This window comes from Malus domestica, chromosome 08, assembly GCF_042453785.1.
Source record: "Malus domestica chromosome 08, GDT2T_hap1".
NCBI lineage: Eukaryota > Viridiplantae > Streptophyta > Magnoliopsida > Rosales > Rosaceae > Malus > Malus domestica.
In genome coordinates this window covers 20395735-20412314 of record NC_091668.1, presented here as the reverse complement: position 1 = coordinate 20412314, position 16580 = coordinate 20395735, and the positions used below count along the sequence as shown (strand labels likewise).

Here is a 16580-nt window from a genome sequence, read left to right as displayed (position 1 = left end):
AAACGCCTTCTAAGTAGCAACCAAGCAAAGAATGATGAGATCATGCAACGACTTTAGAAAACAATAATTTCACAGATTATTAACTCTCCAAAGAATGTTAAGGCTCAAGTCTCACAGGGTTGTAGCGTTAGTTTGAGTTACTTCCTTCAAGCATGTTACAAAAACTGATTTTTCTTCTTTGTGATTACATGTGAATTCGTAAACAACAACGATGACCAAGCATAAACAAAAGAGCATATCAAACTTCCATCCATGTTTGTAAATTTCTTTAACGGTCATGCAATTAAAAACCAAATCCTCATCATTGTGTTGGAAGGTACTCTAAGACACAAACACAAAAACAACTTTAAAACGACTCTTTTTGGGTTTTTTCAAAACTTTTTCTATTTTTTTTCTTGAATTTTCGGATTTTCTGGTAAAGCCACATAAAAACACATCAAAACATTCTAAAAACACTTAAAAACAATGAAAAACAACCTTTGAAATGTTAGGTGGTAAAATCCTACGAATTTTGACATAAAAACACTTTGTTTACCCCCCCCACACTTAAACCAAACATTGTCTTCAATGTTTCAAACATAGACTCACACAAAAACAAGCAAATAACACAACTAACAAACATGACAAATATGGCAAAGTAAAAGCAATAAAGAGTAGGGTTTAGAAACGCAAATCTGATTATGACGCCGGAGCTTCCTAGGTCCTCTTTATTTGCATGGGTTGCCTCCCAAGAAGCGCTTGCTTTAACGTCTTCTAGCCGGACGATGCCTCCAATCAAGCTTGAATAGGGCCCACGGGTTGGAGAGCTACTTCCTCCACGATCTTCTCCTCAAAAGTTGTGAAATATGGCTTCAAACGATGTCCATTGACTTTGAATTCTTGTTGCGTCTTCAGACTTTGAATTTGAACTGCACCATGCGGAAAAACATTAGTCACAATAAAAGGTCCAATCCACTTAGAACGCAACTTACCTGGAAATAACCGAAGGTGAGAATTGAAAAGTAGCACTTTCTGCCCGATAGAGAACGTTTTGCTCCGAATCATCCTGTCATGGAATGCCTTCGTTTTCTCCTTGTAAATACGAGAGTTCTCGTAAGCTTCATTCCTAACTTCCTCAAGCTCGTTCAATTGAAGTTTCCTATGAAGGCCTGCGGCATCAATGTCCATATTAAAGGTTTTGATGGCCCAATGTGCTTTATGTTCTAATTCAACCGGAAGATGGCACGGTTTCCCATAAATTAGCCGAAATGGGGACATTCCTATTGGTGTTTTGTAGGCCGTACGATACGCCCATAATGCATCATTAAAGCGCAAGCTCCAATCTTTCCGGTTTGGCCCTACGGTCTTCTCCAAAATCTGCTTGATTTCTCTATTTGACACCTCCGCTTGCCCACTTGTTTGAGGATGATAAGGTGTTGCCACCTTATGCGTGACACCATATTTCTTGAGTAGCGCTTCAATGGTGCAGTTGCAGAAATGGGAGCCCCCATCACTTATAAGTACCCGCGGCATTCCAAACCTTGCAAAAATGTTAGTCTTAACAAAATCTGCAACCACTTTAGAATCATTAGTACGGGTGGCTCTTGCTTCCACCCATTTTGAAACATAATCAACCGCAAGTAGAATATAAACAAAACCATGAGATGAAGGAAAATGACCCATGAAATCTATGCCCCAAACATAAAAAATTTCAACATTAAATATGGGATTTTGCGGCATTTGGTCCTTTGGTCCTATATTTCCAGTTCGTTGACAACGGTCACATGCTATGCAAAAAATTCTAGCATCCTTAAAAATAGTAGGCCAATAAAAACCACATTCAAGTACTTTTCGTGCAGTCCTTTGAGTGCCAAAGTGACCTCCACATGCATAAGTGTGACAAAAGTTTAAAATAGACTGTATTTCAGAATCATGCACACACCTACGAATGATTTGATCAGAGCAATATTTCCATAAATAAGGGTCATCCCACACATAATTTCGTGTATCATACTTAAGTTTATCATGTTGGTTTTTATTGAACTCACTTGGAATGACTTTAGATGCTAAATAATTAACTAAATCCGCATACCATGGCATACTAACCTCAATGGACATCAATTGTTCATCCGGGAATGTCTCTGGAATAGGAACGACGTCTTCTTCATGCACCAAACGGCTCAAGTGATCAGCCACAACGTTCTCACTTCCTTTCTTGTCTCGGATTTCGATATCGAATTCTTGGAGGAGAAGCATCCATCGAATAAGCCTTGGTTTAGGCTCCTTCTTCGTGAGCAAGTACTTCAACGCTGCATGATCAGTGTAAATTATTACTTTAGTACCAAGTAAATAAGAACGAAACTTATCTAAAGCAAAAACAACAGCAAGAAGTTCTTTTTCCGTTGTGGAATAGTTCAATTGAGCATTGTTCAAGGTCCGAGAGGCATAATATATGACGTGTGGCTGTTTGTCCTTCCTTTGTCCCAAAACAGCGCCTAGAGCATAATCGGACGCATCGCACATAAGCTCGAAGGGAATGCTCCAATCTGGTGGCCGAATAATGGGGGCCGAAGTTAGCATCTCCTTGAGGTGATTGAACGCCTTTTCACACTCCTCGTTGAATTCGAAGGACACATCCTTTTGGAGAAGTCGGCATAGGGGTGTGGAAATCTTTGAAAAATCCTTGATGAATCGCCTATAAAATCCTGCATGGCCCAGAAAAGAACGAACCTCTCTAACCGAAGTTGGAGAGGGTAAGTAGCGTACAAGATCTATTTTCGATTTATCAACCTCAATTCCCCTTTCAGAAACGATATGCCCTAAAACGATGCCTTGTTTTACCATAAAGTGACACTTTTCCCAATTTAAAACAAGGTTCGTTTCCACGCATCGTTTTAAGATTAATGTGAGATTTTCCAAGCAACCATCAAACGAATCGCCAAAGACACTAAAATCATCCATGAATACCTCAATAATCTTCTCAATAAAATTGGAAAAGATACTTACCATGCATCTTTGGAACGTGGCCGGTGCATTGCATAATCCGAATGGCATGCGCCGGTAAGCAAAAGTACCAAATGGGCACGTGAAGGTGGTCTTTTCTTGATCGTCCGGAGCTATGACAATTTGATTGTATCCCGAATAACCGTCAAGAAAACAATAAAAAGAATGACCGGCTAACCTTTCTAGCATTTGATCGATGAATGGTAGTGGAAAGTGGTCCTTCCTTGTGGTGTTGTTGAGCTTCCTATAGTCAATGCACACTCTCCAACCTGTTTGAATACGGGTTGGTACAAGCTCATCCTCGGCATTCTTCACCACAGTGACACCGGACTTCTTTGGGACAACTTGAACCGGTGAGACCCAACGGCTATCCGAAATTGGATAAATCACTCCACAATCGAGAAGCTTTATAATTTCCTTTTTCACAACTTCCATCATCGGAGGGTTGAGTCGGCGTTGAGCCTCTCGAGTTGGTTTAGCCCCCTCCTCTAGAAATATGCGATGCATGCATGTTGTAGGGCTAATTCCCTTAATATCGGCCAATGTCCATCCAATGGCTGTTTTGTGCTCTTTCAACACTCGAACCAACTTTTCCTCCTCTAATGCCGTGAGTGATGAAGAGACAATGACGGGTAACGTCTCTTCATCTCCCAAGAATACATACTTTAAATGATCCGGCAATGGTTTAAGCTCAAGAACGGGGGCCTGAATCACAGAAGGTAACAACGTATTAGTGGAAACGGGAATTGGAATTGGGTTAGAAGGCTTACCACGATGTTGTGGCAATGAATCAAAGGCAGCTACAAGCTCGGCATGCTCCTCCTTAGGTACGGCCAGATTGGGCTTCATGCCAAGTCCTTGTGCAATTGTCGTTTCAAGGGGATCGTCTTCCAACATATTAAGATAATCCTGCGCCAATTCATCCAATATATCAATAGAAAAGCAAGAATGATCATCTTTAGGAAATTTCATAGCTTCGGAAATGTTGAAATTAATAATCTCCCCATCAAATTCCATTGTTAACATTCCTTTGAACACATCGATCTTGGTGCGTGCTGTTTTCATGAAGGGCCTCCCAAGTAAAATCGGCAATGGGGTGACATTTGGTGAGTCATCCATCTCTAAAACGTAGAAATCCGCTGGGAATATCAAGTTATTCACCTGCACCAACACATCTTCCAAAACTCCTTTCGGATATGCATTAGAATGATCGGCTAATTGAATTATAACACCATCGTTTTTAAGCTCTCCTAAGTTCATAGATGCATAAATCGAGTATGGCATGACATTAATTGAAGCTCCTAGATCTAACATAGCATGTTCAAATTTAGTATTGCCTATAACACATGGAATTGTAAAACTCCCCGGATCTTTGCATTTAGGGGGTAATTTTCTTTGCAAAACAGCGGAAACATTCTCACTTACCTAGACAACCTCTTTGTTTGAAATTCTCCTTCTTGTTGTACATAGTTCCTTCAAAAACTTGGCGTACCTAGGTACTTGCTTAATTGCGTCAAGAAGAGGTATATTGACTTGCACTTTCCGAAATGTCTCCAAAATATCTTTCTCGGTCTCCTCCTTCTTGGAATGCCGCAACCTGCTAGGAAAAGGCACGTTTAATGGAATAGAACTAGAAGAATTCGGTTTTGAGCTTACCTTGGCCGAATTATATAGGTTGGAAGTGCAAGATGGCTGCGGCAAAGGATGTTCCATCCTTGCCGTGGTTGAGGTTTGGGGTTCTTCCTCAAACGATAGCTTTTCATCCTCTTTTTGACTTGAATTGGATGCTTGGGGTTCGGTTCCAACTTGTTTGCCACTCCTTAATGTAATTGCTTTGGCTGTTTCGAATCCTCCCTTTGGATTTGCAACGGTTGAACTAGGGAGTCTTCCTTGGTCTCGAAACTGTCCTACAAACTCCGTAATTTGCCCAATTTGTTTTTCCAAGTGATCCACCCTCTTATCTTGGCTTTGCAATGCTTTGGTTTGATTCTCTTGTCCCTGAGACAAAGTGTTGAGTAATTTAAGAATTGTATCATTATCCAAGGACGTACCTGAATTTGTTGGGGCAGATTGTATTTGAGTTTGATTCGGTGCAAATGGCTTTTGATAGAAACCCGGGGGTTGTTGCCGAAATGTGCTTTATTGTTGGCCTTGTTGGGGTTCCCGCCATTTGAAATTCGAATGATCACACCAACCGGGATTGTAGGTGTTAGAAAAGGGATCATTCCTTTGTTGGTATTGCTGTCCAAAGCCCACGGCATTGAGGGTCTCCCACCCTCCGTTCTCAATCAATTATGGGCACTTGTTCGTAGGATGTCCTTGCATGGAACATACGCCACACGCACTTACATTTTGAACTTTTGGCCCTTCCACAACCTGAGAAAGCAACGTAGTAAGGTTAGCCATTTGATTTTGAAGTTCGGTTATGGCACTTACCTCATTCACTTGGTGTTGCCGTGGAGTGCCTCTTTGTCCAACACCTTCGTATTGTTGAGCGTTCAACGCTCGATTAGCAATCAAAGTCTTTGCTACCGTGGGAGTCTTGTCCACCAAAGCTCCTCCCGCCGAAGAATCTAGCATTTGTCGTTCGATTGGTAGAAGTCCCTCGTAGAAGTATTGTAGAAGAAGCTCCTCCTTCATTTGATGCTGTGGACAAGAAGCGACAAGAGATTTAAAACGTTCATAATATGTAGGAAAAGACTCACCTTCTTCTTGTTGAATTCCACTTATCCTTTTTCGTAGGAGGATGACTCGAGAAGTTGGAAAAAACTTCTCCAAGAAGACCCGTTTCATGCTCTCCCAAGATGTGACTGTTCCGGGAGCCAATTCATATAACCAATCTTTCGCCTTTTCCAAGAGAGAAAAGGGAAAGGCCTTCATCTTCAATATACTCCCGTCGACATTGATTGGAGTCATGCTTGAACACACCACCTCGAACTCTTTCAAGTGCTTGTTAGGATCCTCCATGGACAACCCATGGTACTTCGGAATATGGTGTAGCAAACTTGACTTTAACTCGAATTCCTCAGTCTTTCCTTGGGCAGCCGCCGGATATTGAATACATAGAGGTACGGCATTGTCCAATCCCGAAGCCGAGAGCTCCTTGATTGTACGATTGTCTTGTGCCATGACTGTATCAACTTCACCCACTTGTGCCGTGGGTTCCTCTTCCTCAATCTCAACTTCGGCTTCCGAATTTGAACTTGATTCACTAGGTTCTGGATTCTTCCTCTTTCGTCTCAACTCTCGTTCAAAATCGTCGTCAAAGTCCAAGATGTGTTCACGAACCGGATGAGTACTCCGAGTTATAAACTAGTGCCTAAAACAAGAAACAAAAACAAAATCAGAATCTGGAATTAATTGAACAAACTAAAATAAAACAATCCAAGGGATTAGCAACTTTGCTAATCCCCGGCAACGGCACCAAAATTTGATGTGAAATTTATGTTGACACACAAATTAACCCTCATTTTATCAATTGTAGCAAAGTATGTAAGTAGGGATCGTTCTAAACCGGGGATTAGGAGGGATTGCAAAATCACTTGAAAACTGACTCAAATACGTAAAAACAAGTTTAAAACACTAAACTAGACTCAAAGAATGCAAAACTAAACTTTAAAACACCAAAACAAACCAAAAGACTCAAAACAGCCCAGAAACACTCAAAATTGCCTTAAAACCACAATCTGGGCAGTTTTGAACACTAGACACAAACTTGGACGAAAATTGGTTTTAACTTGACCTAAGACACTTAAAAACACAAACTAAAGTGATTTCTAACTACTATGACTCAACCAAGTAAAGGGGGATTGATTTTGGACGAATTTTAAAACAAAACAAAACTTTGTAAACTAACTTGACAAAAACGATTTTAGGTAAATTAAGATGGTGAAAGGCTAGTTAGAAGGTTCCTTCTCCACACATGAAACATATGCATACGACTCGATTTCCAATTACTCTTTCAACAAACCATGAATGGCAATGCCCCAAATTAACTAGATTGCACCAATTAATTCTCAGATTTCCCTAGATTCATTGAATTGAATGGAATACGCATTACAACCAAATTATTCTTATCAAGGACCCTAACTATGGAATACGCATGATAGAGACACATATCAAAGATCATTAAGTTCAATGGAAATCATAAGCATTGACGAGGCATTCATAACTATGGGATACGCATGTTACTTTTGCCTAGGATTTACTTAACACAATCGTGACTAGCGACTTTTACTACTTATGAATATAAGTTAATAACGATTAGGTGAAATTCCCTTATACTCTAGCATCAAATTCATGCATGCAAACTAAGTGTCGACCCTCAATCAACATACACAAACATGTTATCAATCAAATAGATAAGTAAACCACATTCACGATTCATGAAATCATAATTGGAAGAAATCAAGTTATATAAAACATATGATCATGGCTTTGAATTCCCCTCTAACTGTAAAGAAATTAGTTCCTCATGTTCCCAAATAAACAAAGATAAATAAATTTAAATATTGACATAAAGATAGAAAACACCTAGAATCGCTCCAACAATCCAACGTCTTGAATGGCATGCACGGCTCCAAGAGTTCTTCCTTCTTCTCCTTGCAAATTCACGGCACAATGAGGGATTTATGGGTGAATGATGTAGTGAAAATATGGTAGAGGATGGTGAGTGAAAGGGTGCGGCATAGGCTTGTATTTATAGGCTGAAAATCCCATCTCCTAGGTAGCCAAGGACAAGGTTTTAAAGGCCTAAACTGCATAGGATAATAACATACAATCCTATAAGGAAAACAAGTCAAAAACCCAAAAGGAATGGGAGATAATGTGCGGCACAAAGAGTGTGAAAGGATAAGGCTTCTAGAAACCAAAATCCCAAAGGAAATGGGTGAAAACTCACGGCAAAAGGATAGTTTCTAGAAAGAAATACAAGGCAGATTTTTAGGCTTCTAGAAAGGCTCCTAGGCGCCATCTTTGTAGGATAAGATTAGGTCTTCTAGAAATCTGATTTTAAGCATCCTAATCTAGTTAGCAACCCTCCTAAGTGGCTGAAATGTGGATAATTTAGGATTAGGATAAGATAGGATAGGATAAGGTTTGTTTGGATAAGATAAGCTAAGATAAGGTTATGGATAATGTTTTGGATAAGATCCTTCTCTTGAGCTGATTCTTTGACTTTAACTCTTCTTCTTCATGTAGGAATACTTGCTTGAGTAGGAAACTTCATTCGTCTAGGAATCCATCATCAATTAGAACTCCTACATTGATTAGGAATCCTTCACTTTAAGCCCTTTCCTACTTCAACTAGGAAACTTTGTATCTTCAATTCTTCAACTTTGAAACACATTCCTAGCTTCAACAATCCTTCAAATTCGTCCATCCTTTGTGCTTCATGTGCATGAACTTCATTCTAGCCCAATTTTGCTCCAAAATGCTCCAAATTGCATCCTTTTGCTTACTTTGTCCTTAAAACCTGAAAACACATGAAAATAACTTAAAAGACTAACTTAACTAAGAAAACACAACATAAATGCATAAGAACTAACTAACTAAGGTGCACCCATTACATCCACTCATTACCACAATCCACTACACCCATTACATCCACTCATTACCAAACATCCACCCACTACACCCATTACATCCACTCACCCACTACACCCATTACATCCACTCATTACAACTCCATACACTCATCTCCCTAGCCTATAAATACATCCACCCTTCACCATAATTTGGAGGCGATCATCCAAAGACACAACATCATCTACACAACTCTCCACCCTTCACCATAACTCACCTATATCCATCCACCACCACAAGAGACCATCCATTCACCACTCACACCTTGGTGCTGCATATTTGCAAGGAAGGAGGATTGCTTGGAGTTGTGCTAGTCATTCAATTTGGATTGCTGGAGCATTCTAGGTGTATTCTACTTTGGTTTTCAATGTTTAATTTCAATTGTTTCTGTTTAATTGCAAGTATGAGGAACTAAACCTCTTTTGGCTAGAGGAGAATTCGAAACCATGAATATATTTGCAATATGAATTGATTTCTTCCAATTGTGATTTGATAAGTTGTGATTGCAATTCAATTATCTATTTTATTCATAATGGATTTGTGTATGTTTATTAAGGATGCATACTTAGTTTTCATGCATGAATTTGATGCTAGGATATAAATAACTTTCACCTAATCGTTACAAGTTTATATTCATGAGTAGTAAAGGTTGCTTGTCACAATCTCGTTAATTGAATTCTTGGCAAACGTATCATGCATTCATAGTTACAATTGCCTCGTCAACGCTTATGATTTTCATGGAACATAATGATCTTTAATTGTATCTCTATTATGCATTCATATAGGGGACTTTTAGAGAATGATTTGGGTTGTCGCATGCATTCATCCAATTCAATGAGTAAAGGAAAATCTGAGGGTTAATTTGTGCATCACGGTTAATCTGGGGTGTTGAGCATCATAGTTTATTGAAAAGCAATTGGAGATTGATTTGTATGCAAGTGTGTCATGTGTGGAAAACAGACCTCTAACTAATCCATCCATCATCTCATTTCTTAAATTCGCTTTACAATCTGTCTAATTTTATAAGTTGTTTGTTCGTTTCGAATTCGTCAAAACCAAAATCCCCCTTTTACTTTGTTGTTTCAAAGTGTTAAATTTATATTTCGTTAGTGTTTTTTAGTGTTTTGATTCAAGTCAAAACCCAAATTTTGTCCAAAGTTGTGTTAGAGTCAAATATGCCCAGTAGGTGTTTTTAGGCAATTTTGAGTGTTTTTTTAAGTTGTTTTGCGTCTTTAGAATCTGTTTTGAGTCATTTGGGTCTATTCAAACGTTTTTAACTTTGTTTTTATGTCTTTGAGTTAGTTTAGAGGTTTTAGCAAGCCCTCCTAATCCCCGGTTTAGAACGATCCCTACTTGCATTTATACTACAATTTGACAACAAGAGGGTTTAATTTGAGTGCTTAACTTACATCGCATCACCTGCTGCATGTAGCAACTAGACCAAGAGATGATACATCAATGAAGTCAACGCCAAGACATATTGCATCAACATCACATCAACAAAGCATCAAGAGATTGAAGTCAAGTAATATGATCACAAATAACCTTACCGACCTCTTAATTACGTCACTGCCGAAGTCTACCTTCCAAGAATTTGTCTGAGGAGTTGGTATGCGTAAATATCTCATCTGCAATGCTTGTAGTTTTCATTTGAAATTTTTTTCAAACCCAGGGGGAGTATCCACTGGGTTTTTGTTACCTAACTAGGTTTTAATGAGGCACTCATTCTAGGCTAGTCATACCCTTGTGGTCTTTTCTACTTTCGTTTAGAAGACGTATAGTTTTAACTTAATGCAAATGTCTCATGTTCGTCCTTAGACTATGGGTTTTTATCCCACCTTGGGGTTTTCCATAGGGAGGTTTTGTGTTTTACGCTTTTATGCATTCTTCCGTTAATTTGAGTCTCGCATTTGCTCATTATGCCGACGACTTTATTAATTGAACTTACTCCGTCGCTGAAGCCTTGATGCGCCATGTACTTGAGTATTTACACACTCAAGGGGAAATGTGATTGTGTAAATCCTAGGAAATTCTTATGGGATTCTACCACATCGTTTAGAAAGTATTCTGTTTAAGTTGTAATACCTACTGGGTAAGGAATTTACCTTCTCTACGACTATAAATAAAGACACAATGGGGTGAGAAATCACACCTCAAAATTCACCCAAATCTCTTTATGCTTGTCACACCCTCTCTAAAACTCTCCAGTAATAGGCCTTACAACAATTTTTAGTTTTTCGAAAAATAAAAATTGAAAACTAAAAATTAAATGGTTATCAAACGTTTCTTAAGGTACATACTTTCAATTTTCTAATTTTATATTTCATGTAAAATATTGGGTTTTGTCCATTTGTATAAACAATAAACTATTTGGTATCTTTGAATAAATATTGACTTGTGATAGGATAGGAGTATATTTATTAAGAACACATCGAAACTTTTAGTAAATCCAAGTGCTTTGGAAAGCACTAGCTTTGGACATGCATATACTTCTCCAAAAAACACTTCCAAGTGCGAAGTGTTTCCGACGTTTTTGTCTAACATTTTTATAAGCGGGTTGAATGTTTTCTTGATTTCCAACTATAGATAACCATCTTGTTTTTTGTCAAACATTTATTTCTAATAATTCTAGTTACAACTTTGTAAATTACAATTTCGTGGGCGACATGAAACATGCATATGGGGCTTCATCTTTGTTAATTATCTTCCATCAACCGCGTGCCATATCAGCATATGAAACAAATAAGCCCAATGGTCTCCAGTAGATGATGGAAGACCTTGGAATCGGAAGAACATACTAGCCCTTTACATAGTCACAGAACTTGGGTGATACCTAGACCAATGATTGAAGTTAAGACGGATAAACCAACTTGATTGGGTTTGGATCCACTGGTCAATTGGCTTTCGCTGGATTTTTACAATTATTTTCACTACAAAAAAATTGGTCTAAGAACACAATTGATTAGTGCCCTTGAGCACATATATGTATTTGTGCCATTTAAGTTTCATTGAGCACAAAATTATCTCAAATGTGCATTTTGAACAAAAAGACACATTAAATTGTGTCTACAAAAAGGTGTATTGTGCCTATTGAAATTTGAATACTAAAATTTGTGTTACTTTTTATGGATATTAGTAAGTATAATTTTTTATTAATTTCCGAACGCACGAAAACAGTTTTGTGCCATTTAGTTTAGTATGTTTAAATCATTTGGTTTTAATAGTTCGTGTATTCCTTCATAAGTCTGGACACAATTATGTATTAATATAAATTTTATTGATTAACACCCTACAATCCCACTCAGTATTAGAAGCAGCCTCACCCACACACTACCCAGCCTTACTCTCTTTTATTTCTCTTTCCCTTTACTTTCCTTTTCCACTCTGCCTCCCTCATATTCTTTCTCTCACCTCTCTCTCTCTCTCTCTCTCTCTCTCTCTCTCTCTCTCCCCTACCCCTCTTTCTCTCTCTCCCCTACCCCTCTTTCTCTCTCTACCTTCTCTAGACAAATTGTGGGGGCTTTTAAGCTCCAATATCGCCAGAATCCCCTAGCAGAAACCCCCTGCACGTGATGAAGGAAGGTTTGGGAAGATCGGGTCTGGTAGGGAGGGATCACGGGAGGGGGTGGGTCGGGTTTGGGAAGATCGGTGGATGTAGAGCCTAAATCGAAAATCGCGTTGGGATCTGAGTCCAATAAGGAAGGATCATTAGAGGGAGGTGCATCAGGTTTGAAGGTGTTGGTAAGGGAACGGCAAATGCGAGTCAGAGAGGGAGTGAGGAGTCGTGGTCCTCATCAATATTTCTTTGCCGTCATCGAAGCCTTTGAATTCGGAGTCAGCCGCACCTCTGATGTTGTAGTTATGCCTCTAGAACAGTTGCATATCTTTTTGCTGAATGGTGATGTTTGTTGCAATCTTCCACTTCAGGCATGCTTGGTGAGTTTTGTGTTTCGTATTCTTGTATGTTAACTGGAAGCTTATTGCTTGGAAATATAGATAAGATTTCCCTTTTATTGCTTCTTGTTGTTCGTCATTGCAGATGCTCATAAAGGATATAAGGTGATGGGTACAATGTTAGTAATAAAAGGTTAGTTTGTTGACAGACAGCTTGAACTATTGAATAATGTTGCAACTCTCCCCCATATTCCTAATGCCCTTTCTTCTTGTTTTTTCGTCATGCCATACTTCATTTTTGGGTTCATTTGTAAGTTTCTACTGAATCTTCAAACCAGTTTTGGCAGTTGGTTGTTGATCCTGCCACCAAAGAACTATTGCATTATACTGAGAAGCTAAAGACTTTTGTATGTACATGATGTAATTACTGTCCCAAAATTGTTCATTTAGCTAGTGCTTGATGATCTCAATTCTTTGTTTTATGTGCTTTGTTCCAGGCATGTGCTTTGTTCCAGGCCACATTATGTAAGGGTTATCTATTTTCTAAATGCAAGTGAGTGATTTGATCAATTGTGGTCTATATATATTTGCTCCCACATATTTTACTGCCATCCAAGAAGTCTCTAGTCATCGAGAAGGCAAAAGCTGGTCTTTTTCTTTACTGGCATTATAGTTGTGGATTGGTTTGCACTTGGGATCAAATTCTGGCTCTAAAAATATTATATCACTTGATTTGTAACTATTGAGAACAAATTTGGCCTCAACACGGGCTATTTTCTTTATCCATATTTAAGTAAATATTCATGAATCTTTCACAATGGGTGAATCATTTATTTTCTTGTTAGGCGAGATACTAAAAGGATTTGGTTGCTTACATGGTGCATATATCTGTATGAATCGATTTTAGAACTAAATTTTAGAAGCATGTTTTAGATATGCCCTTATTTAATTGGTATCTTGGATGTGCATGTAAATCCGGTAGAATAATTTATTACTGATGGTATCACTATTTGGTTTGATTTTGTAATCTTGAATTTATGTTTTATGTTTTATTTTTTATATTTAACCTATTGGGCAAACATGGCTTGGAAAAGTCATCTGACAAAGGTGTCAGAATAGAGGCACAAAAACCCATGATTGGTGCTCACCTGTTTCAACACAAAACACCTTATTGTGCCCAATGACCAAAAGGCACACCTATAGAGGGCACACATGATGTTTTAGTTGCTACACTGTTGCTATTGCCCTATGGGCACATATGCTGGTGTCCTTAGGCCTTATAGGGCACATATAACTTTTTGTGTGTAATGGCCATTTTTCTTGTAGTGTTTGAAATGCTTATGTAAATGTTGGAAGTATGCCCACAAAGCCACTCATTTGATGTAATAGCTTTTTGGAATACTTGTTGTGTTAAACTTTTATATGTTTAATGGAGGGCAAATCTTATTGTTAATCACTATTTATTGTATCATGTGTTTAAGCAATAAGGGAATCCAAGGAATGTATTTGTTCTAAGAGATAAGTGATCTAATGAGTTAGATTATCGAGACCTTTCTCTTAGATTCATTCCTAAAACGTTCCTAGCCATAGGATTGCTAATTGGGCATTGACAATCCGCTAAGGCTAGTATGTGTTATGTTGACTCAATCGTGAGTATAACTAGTCTCAAGTCATTTGGTGTTGGACACTAAGACAAACACATAGGTGCTCGAAAGAGTACTCGAGTACACTGAACTACGATCAAAAGAGAGTTCGAACATACATGTCATGTATGAACTCTAAGGTTGCAACATGCAAAGTAGTCCTTGGACCTGAGGCATCATAGATGTCTAATGGTTAGGTCCTTGATCTTTGATCATGTCAACGGCATTCCTTTGGAGTGTCCACGGCATTCTTGGGGTCAAGCTATCTAGTCATGTAGGCATATGAATGCACAACAAGGGATCTCTAACCTTCCATGGTGGAGGGAGAATACTCTAAGATATGATTCTAAAGTCTTTGGCCAAAGCAAATGAATATGACTTAGGAAGTTTGTTCCAAATCATATTCAAGGGAATCATATAGGAAAGTATCACATTGGATAGTAGACATGAAACAAACTATCACTTAAACAATGTGATTAAGAGTATTGTATTAGAGAATGACCGTATTGCATTGTAGTTGTAACTGGATAGGTTCTCCAACCAATTCTACTTAGCTTGGGTAACCATGACATACTGCTAGGTGTCACTCATGGTTTGTGGAATCCCAAATGATTAGGTAACACTAATCATTAAAGGGAGAATTGAAATGTGGTTTCAATTCACAATCGATAGTTAAGAATAACATCGCCCACTGCCTCGCTAATTGGAACCTAATGGATCGTACACCGAGTAAGGATGTATGTGAAGAAATTATATGAAATGGATAAGCAATTAAATGGTTTAATTGAAGAATGGTCAAGATTAATTAATTAGTTAATTAATTTTACGAAAGGTTCGTATTGGGCTTATATGTTGGTTTTGGGTTTCGGGGCCCAAAAGCGTTTTGGTCCAAAAGGCCCATTATGTTTAAGTTGTATGACAACAAAAACAAAATGGGCAAATTAGCCCAATAACAAGGAGAGGCCGGCCATTAGGGTGAATGGGCAAGTTTGCTTAATTACAAGTTTGCCACTCACCAAAGAAAATGTTATAAAAGCAACTTTATAGCAATTTTCTCATTAGGGTTTTCTTGTTGAAATTGGGTGAAACATTTTCTCTCATTTTTCTCTAAGAGGCCGGCCACTAAGGGGAGGGACATCTAGCAATCTCTTCTTCCCTAAGTCATCCATATCATCTTCACAAGATACATCCTTGGTGAAGAGACTTAGAGACATCAAGCTTTTGGTGTTTTGGAGAACAAATCCTTATTTCCTCAAATCTTCAAAGGAGCACTAAAGGGAGGAAAACACAAGGAGGATTCAAGGAGCTTGGAGGTGACTTGAAGGCCCTCCACTTGGGTGAATCCCTTGTGTAAACAAGGATGAGCTTCAAGGGTAAAGAAACTCTAAATCTTTACTTCTCTTTAATGTTGTTAAAGAGTTTATTTTGGTTCACCATATACTAGGCTTTGAAAGTCATGGGTTTTATGAATTGTTTTTGGATGCATGCCTACTTTAAAGTGTTTATAGCTTGCATATGTATTCAAATGTTCATACTTGTTCTTAGCTAGGACAAAATTTTTCCTTCAGTAAGAAACATTTCTATTTGTTGTGGCTTATTTAATCTGACAAGGGAGAGATAGGAGGCGCTGTAGAGAGAGTAGAGACTGAGATGTGTTTGTAGAGTTTGTATTATTCCCTTTGCACAGTTCATTTATTTATAGTAATAAGGGAGGGAAGAATCCTTCCCTTCTAAGAAATACAATCCTAATAGGGAAGAATAACTAGTATCAAATCTAATCTAGGATTTACATATCACACTTAACATAATATCTATAACACCCCCCCTTGAGTGTGTAAATACTCTCAAGTAGATTCTTCATCAGGTAGAGTTGAGGAAGTTGACTCGTCGACACTGATTATGGGAACACCTTAGTCTCAATTAGAAGGAACTTGCCTAAGGAACTAATTCTCACAAAAAAAAACCCACTGGCTATGGTAAAACCCGCGTAGGGACACGTCTAAGAAAAAATACGTCATTAGGGATATGATCAACCCAAGGTGGGTGCCTTGTCAAAACTTCGTTAGGTTGCAAAAACCCAAAGGGAAAAATGCTCCTAATCGTAGGGAAAAATAATACATTAAGATCAAGCAAATATACTTTAGGATACTCCTCCTGAGTTTGACACAATTCCCTTTGGAACTATGTTACAACTCAGACAGTTTACGCATATTAATGTAGTGACTTGATGAAGAGGTCCGCCAGGTTGTCTTATGAATGGATTTGCGTAACTTCAATCTTTTGATGCTCTTGCTTTTGATATGAGAAGAAGAACTTCGTCGTAATGTGCTTGGTGTTGTCTCACTTAATGTAACCCTTCTTCAGCTATTTGATGTAAGCTGTGTTATCTTCATAGATCGTCGTAAGGATTTAAACGACGTGTTAAAGATCGCAAGAGTTTTGGATGTGGCCCACAACTACTCTTAGCTATAAGCATTC

General features: G+C 38.4%; 1 protein-coding gene across 1 annotated transcript; it reads right to left on the bottom strand.

Moving 5' to 3' along the window:
• Nucleotides 1-774: 774 nt before the first annotated feature.
• On the bottom strand, nt 775-5243 carry LOC139198087 (uncharacterized). The gene is made up of 7 exons (XM_070826346.1): nt 5034-5243; nt 4483-4980; nt 3753-3891; nt 2086-2288; nt 1504-1519; nt 972-1148; nt 775-908 (listed from the first exon to the last, which is right to left on the bottom strand). Exons 1-7 carry the CDS (start codon nt 5241-5243, stop codon nt 775-777), a joined length of 1377 nt encoding a protein of 458 aa, XP_070682447.1.
• Between the last annotated feature and the right edge of the window lie 11337 nt (nt 5244-16580).

Bases quoted from the DNA above. Each gene is read 5' to 3' on its own strand.
- LOC139198087 (XM_070826346.1), bottom strand. From the start codon at position 5,243: ATGCCGTGGGCTTTGGACAGCAATACCAACAAAGGAATGATCCCTTTT. The intron at 4,981-5,033 runs GTACGTCCTTGG...ACTTTGTCTCAG, and splicing joins ATCTGCCCCAACAAATTCAG to GGACAAGAGAATCAAACCAA. The intron at 2,289-3,752 runs GTAAGCCTTCTA...CTGATCATGCAG, and splicing joins TTCATTGCCACAACATCGTG to CGTTGAAGTACTTGCTCACG.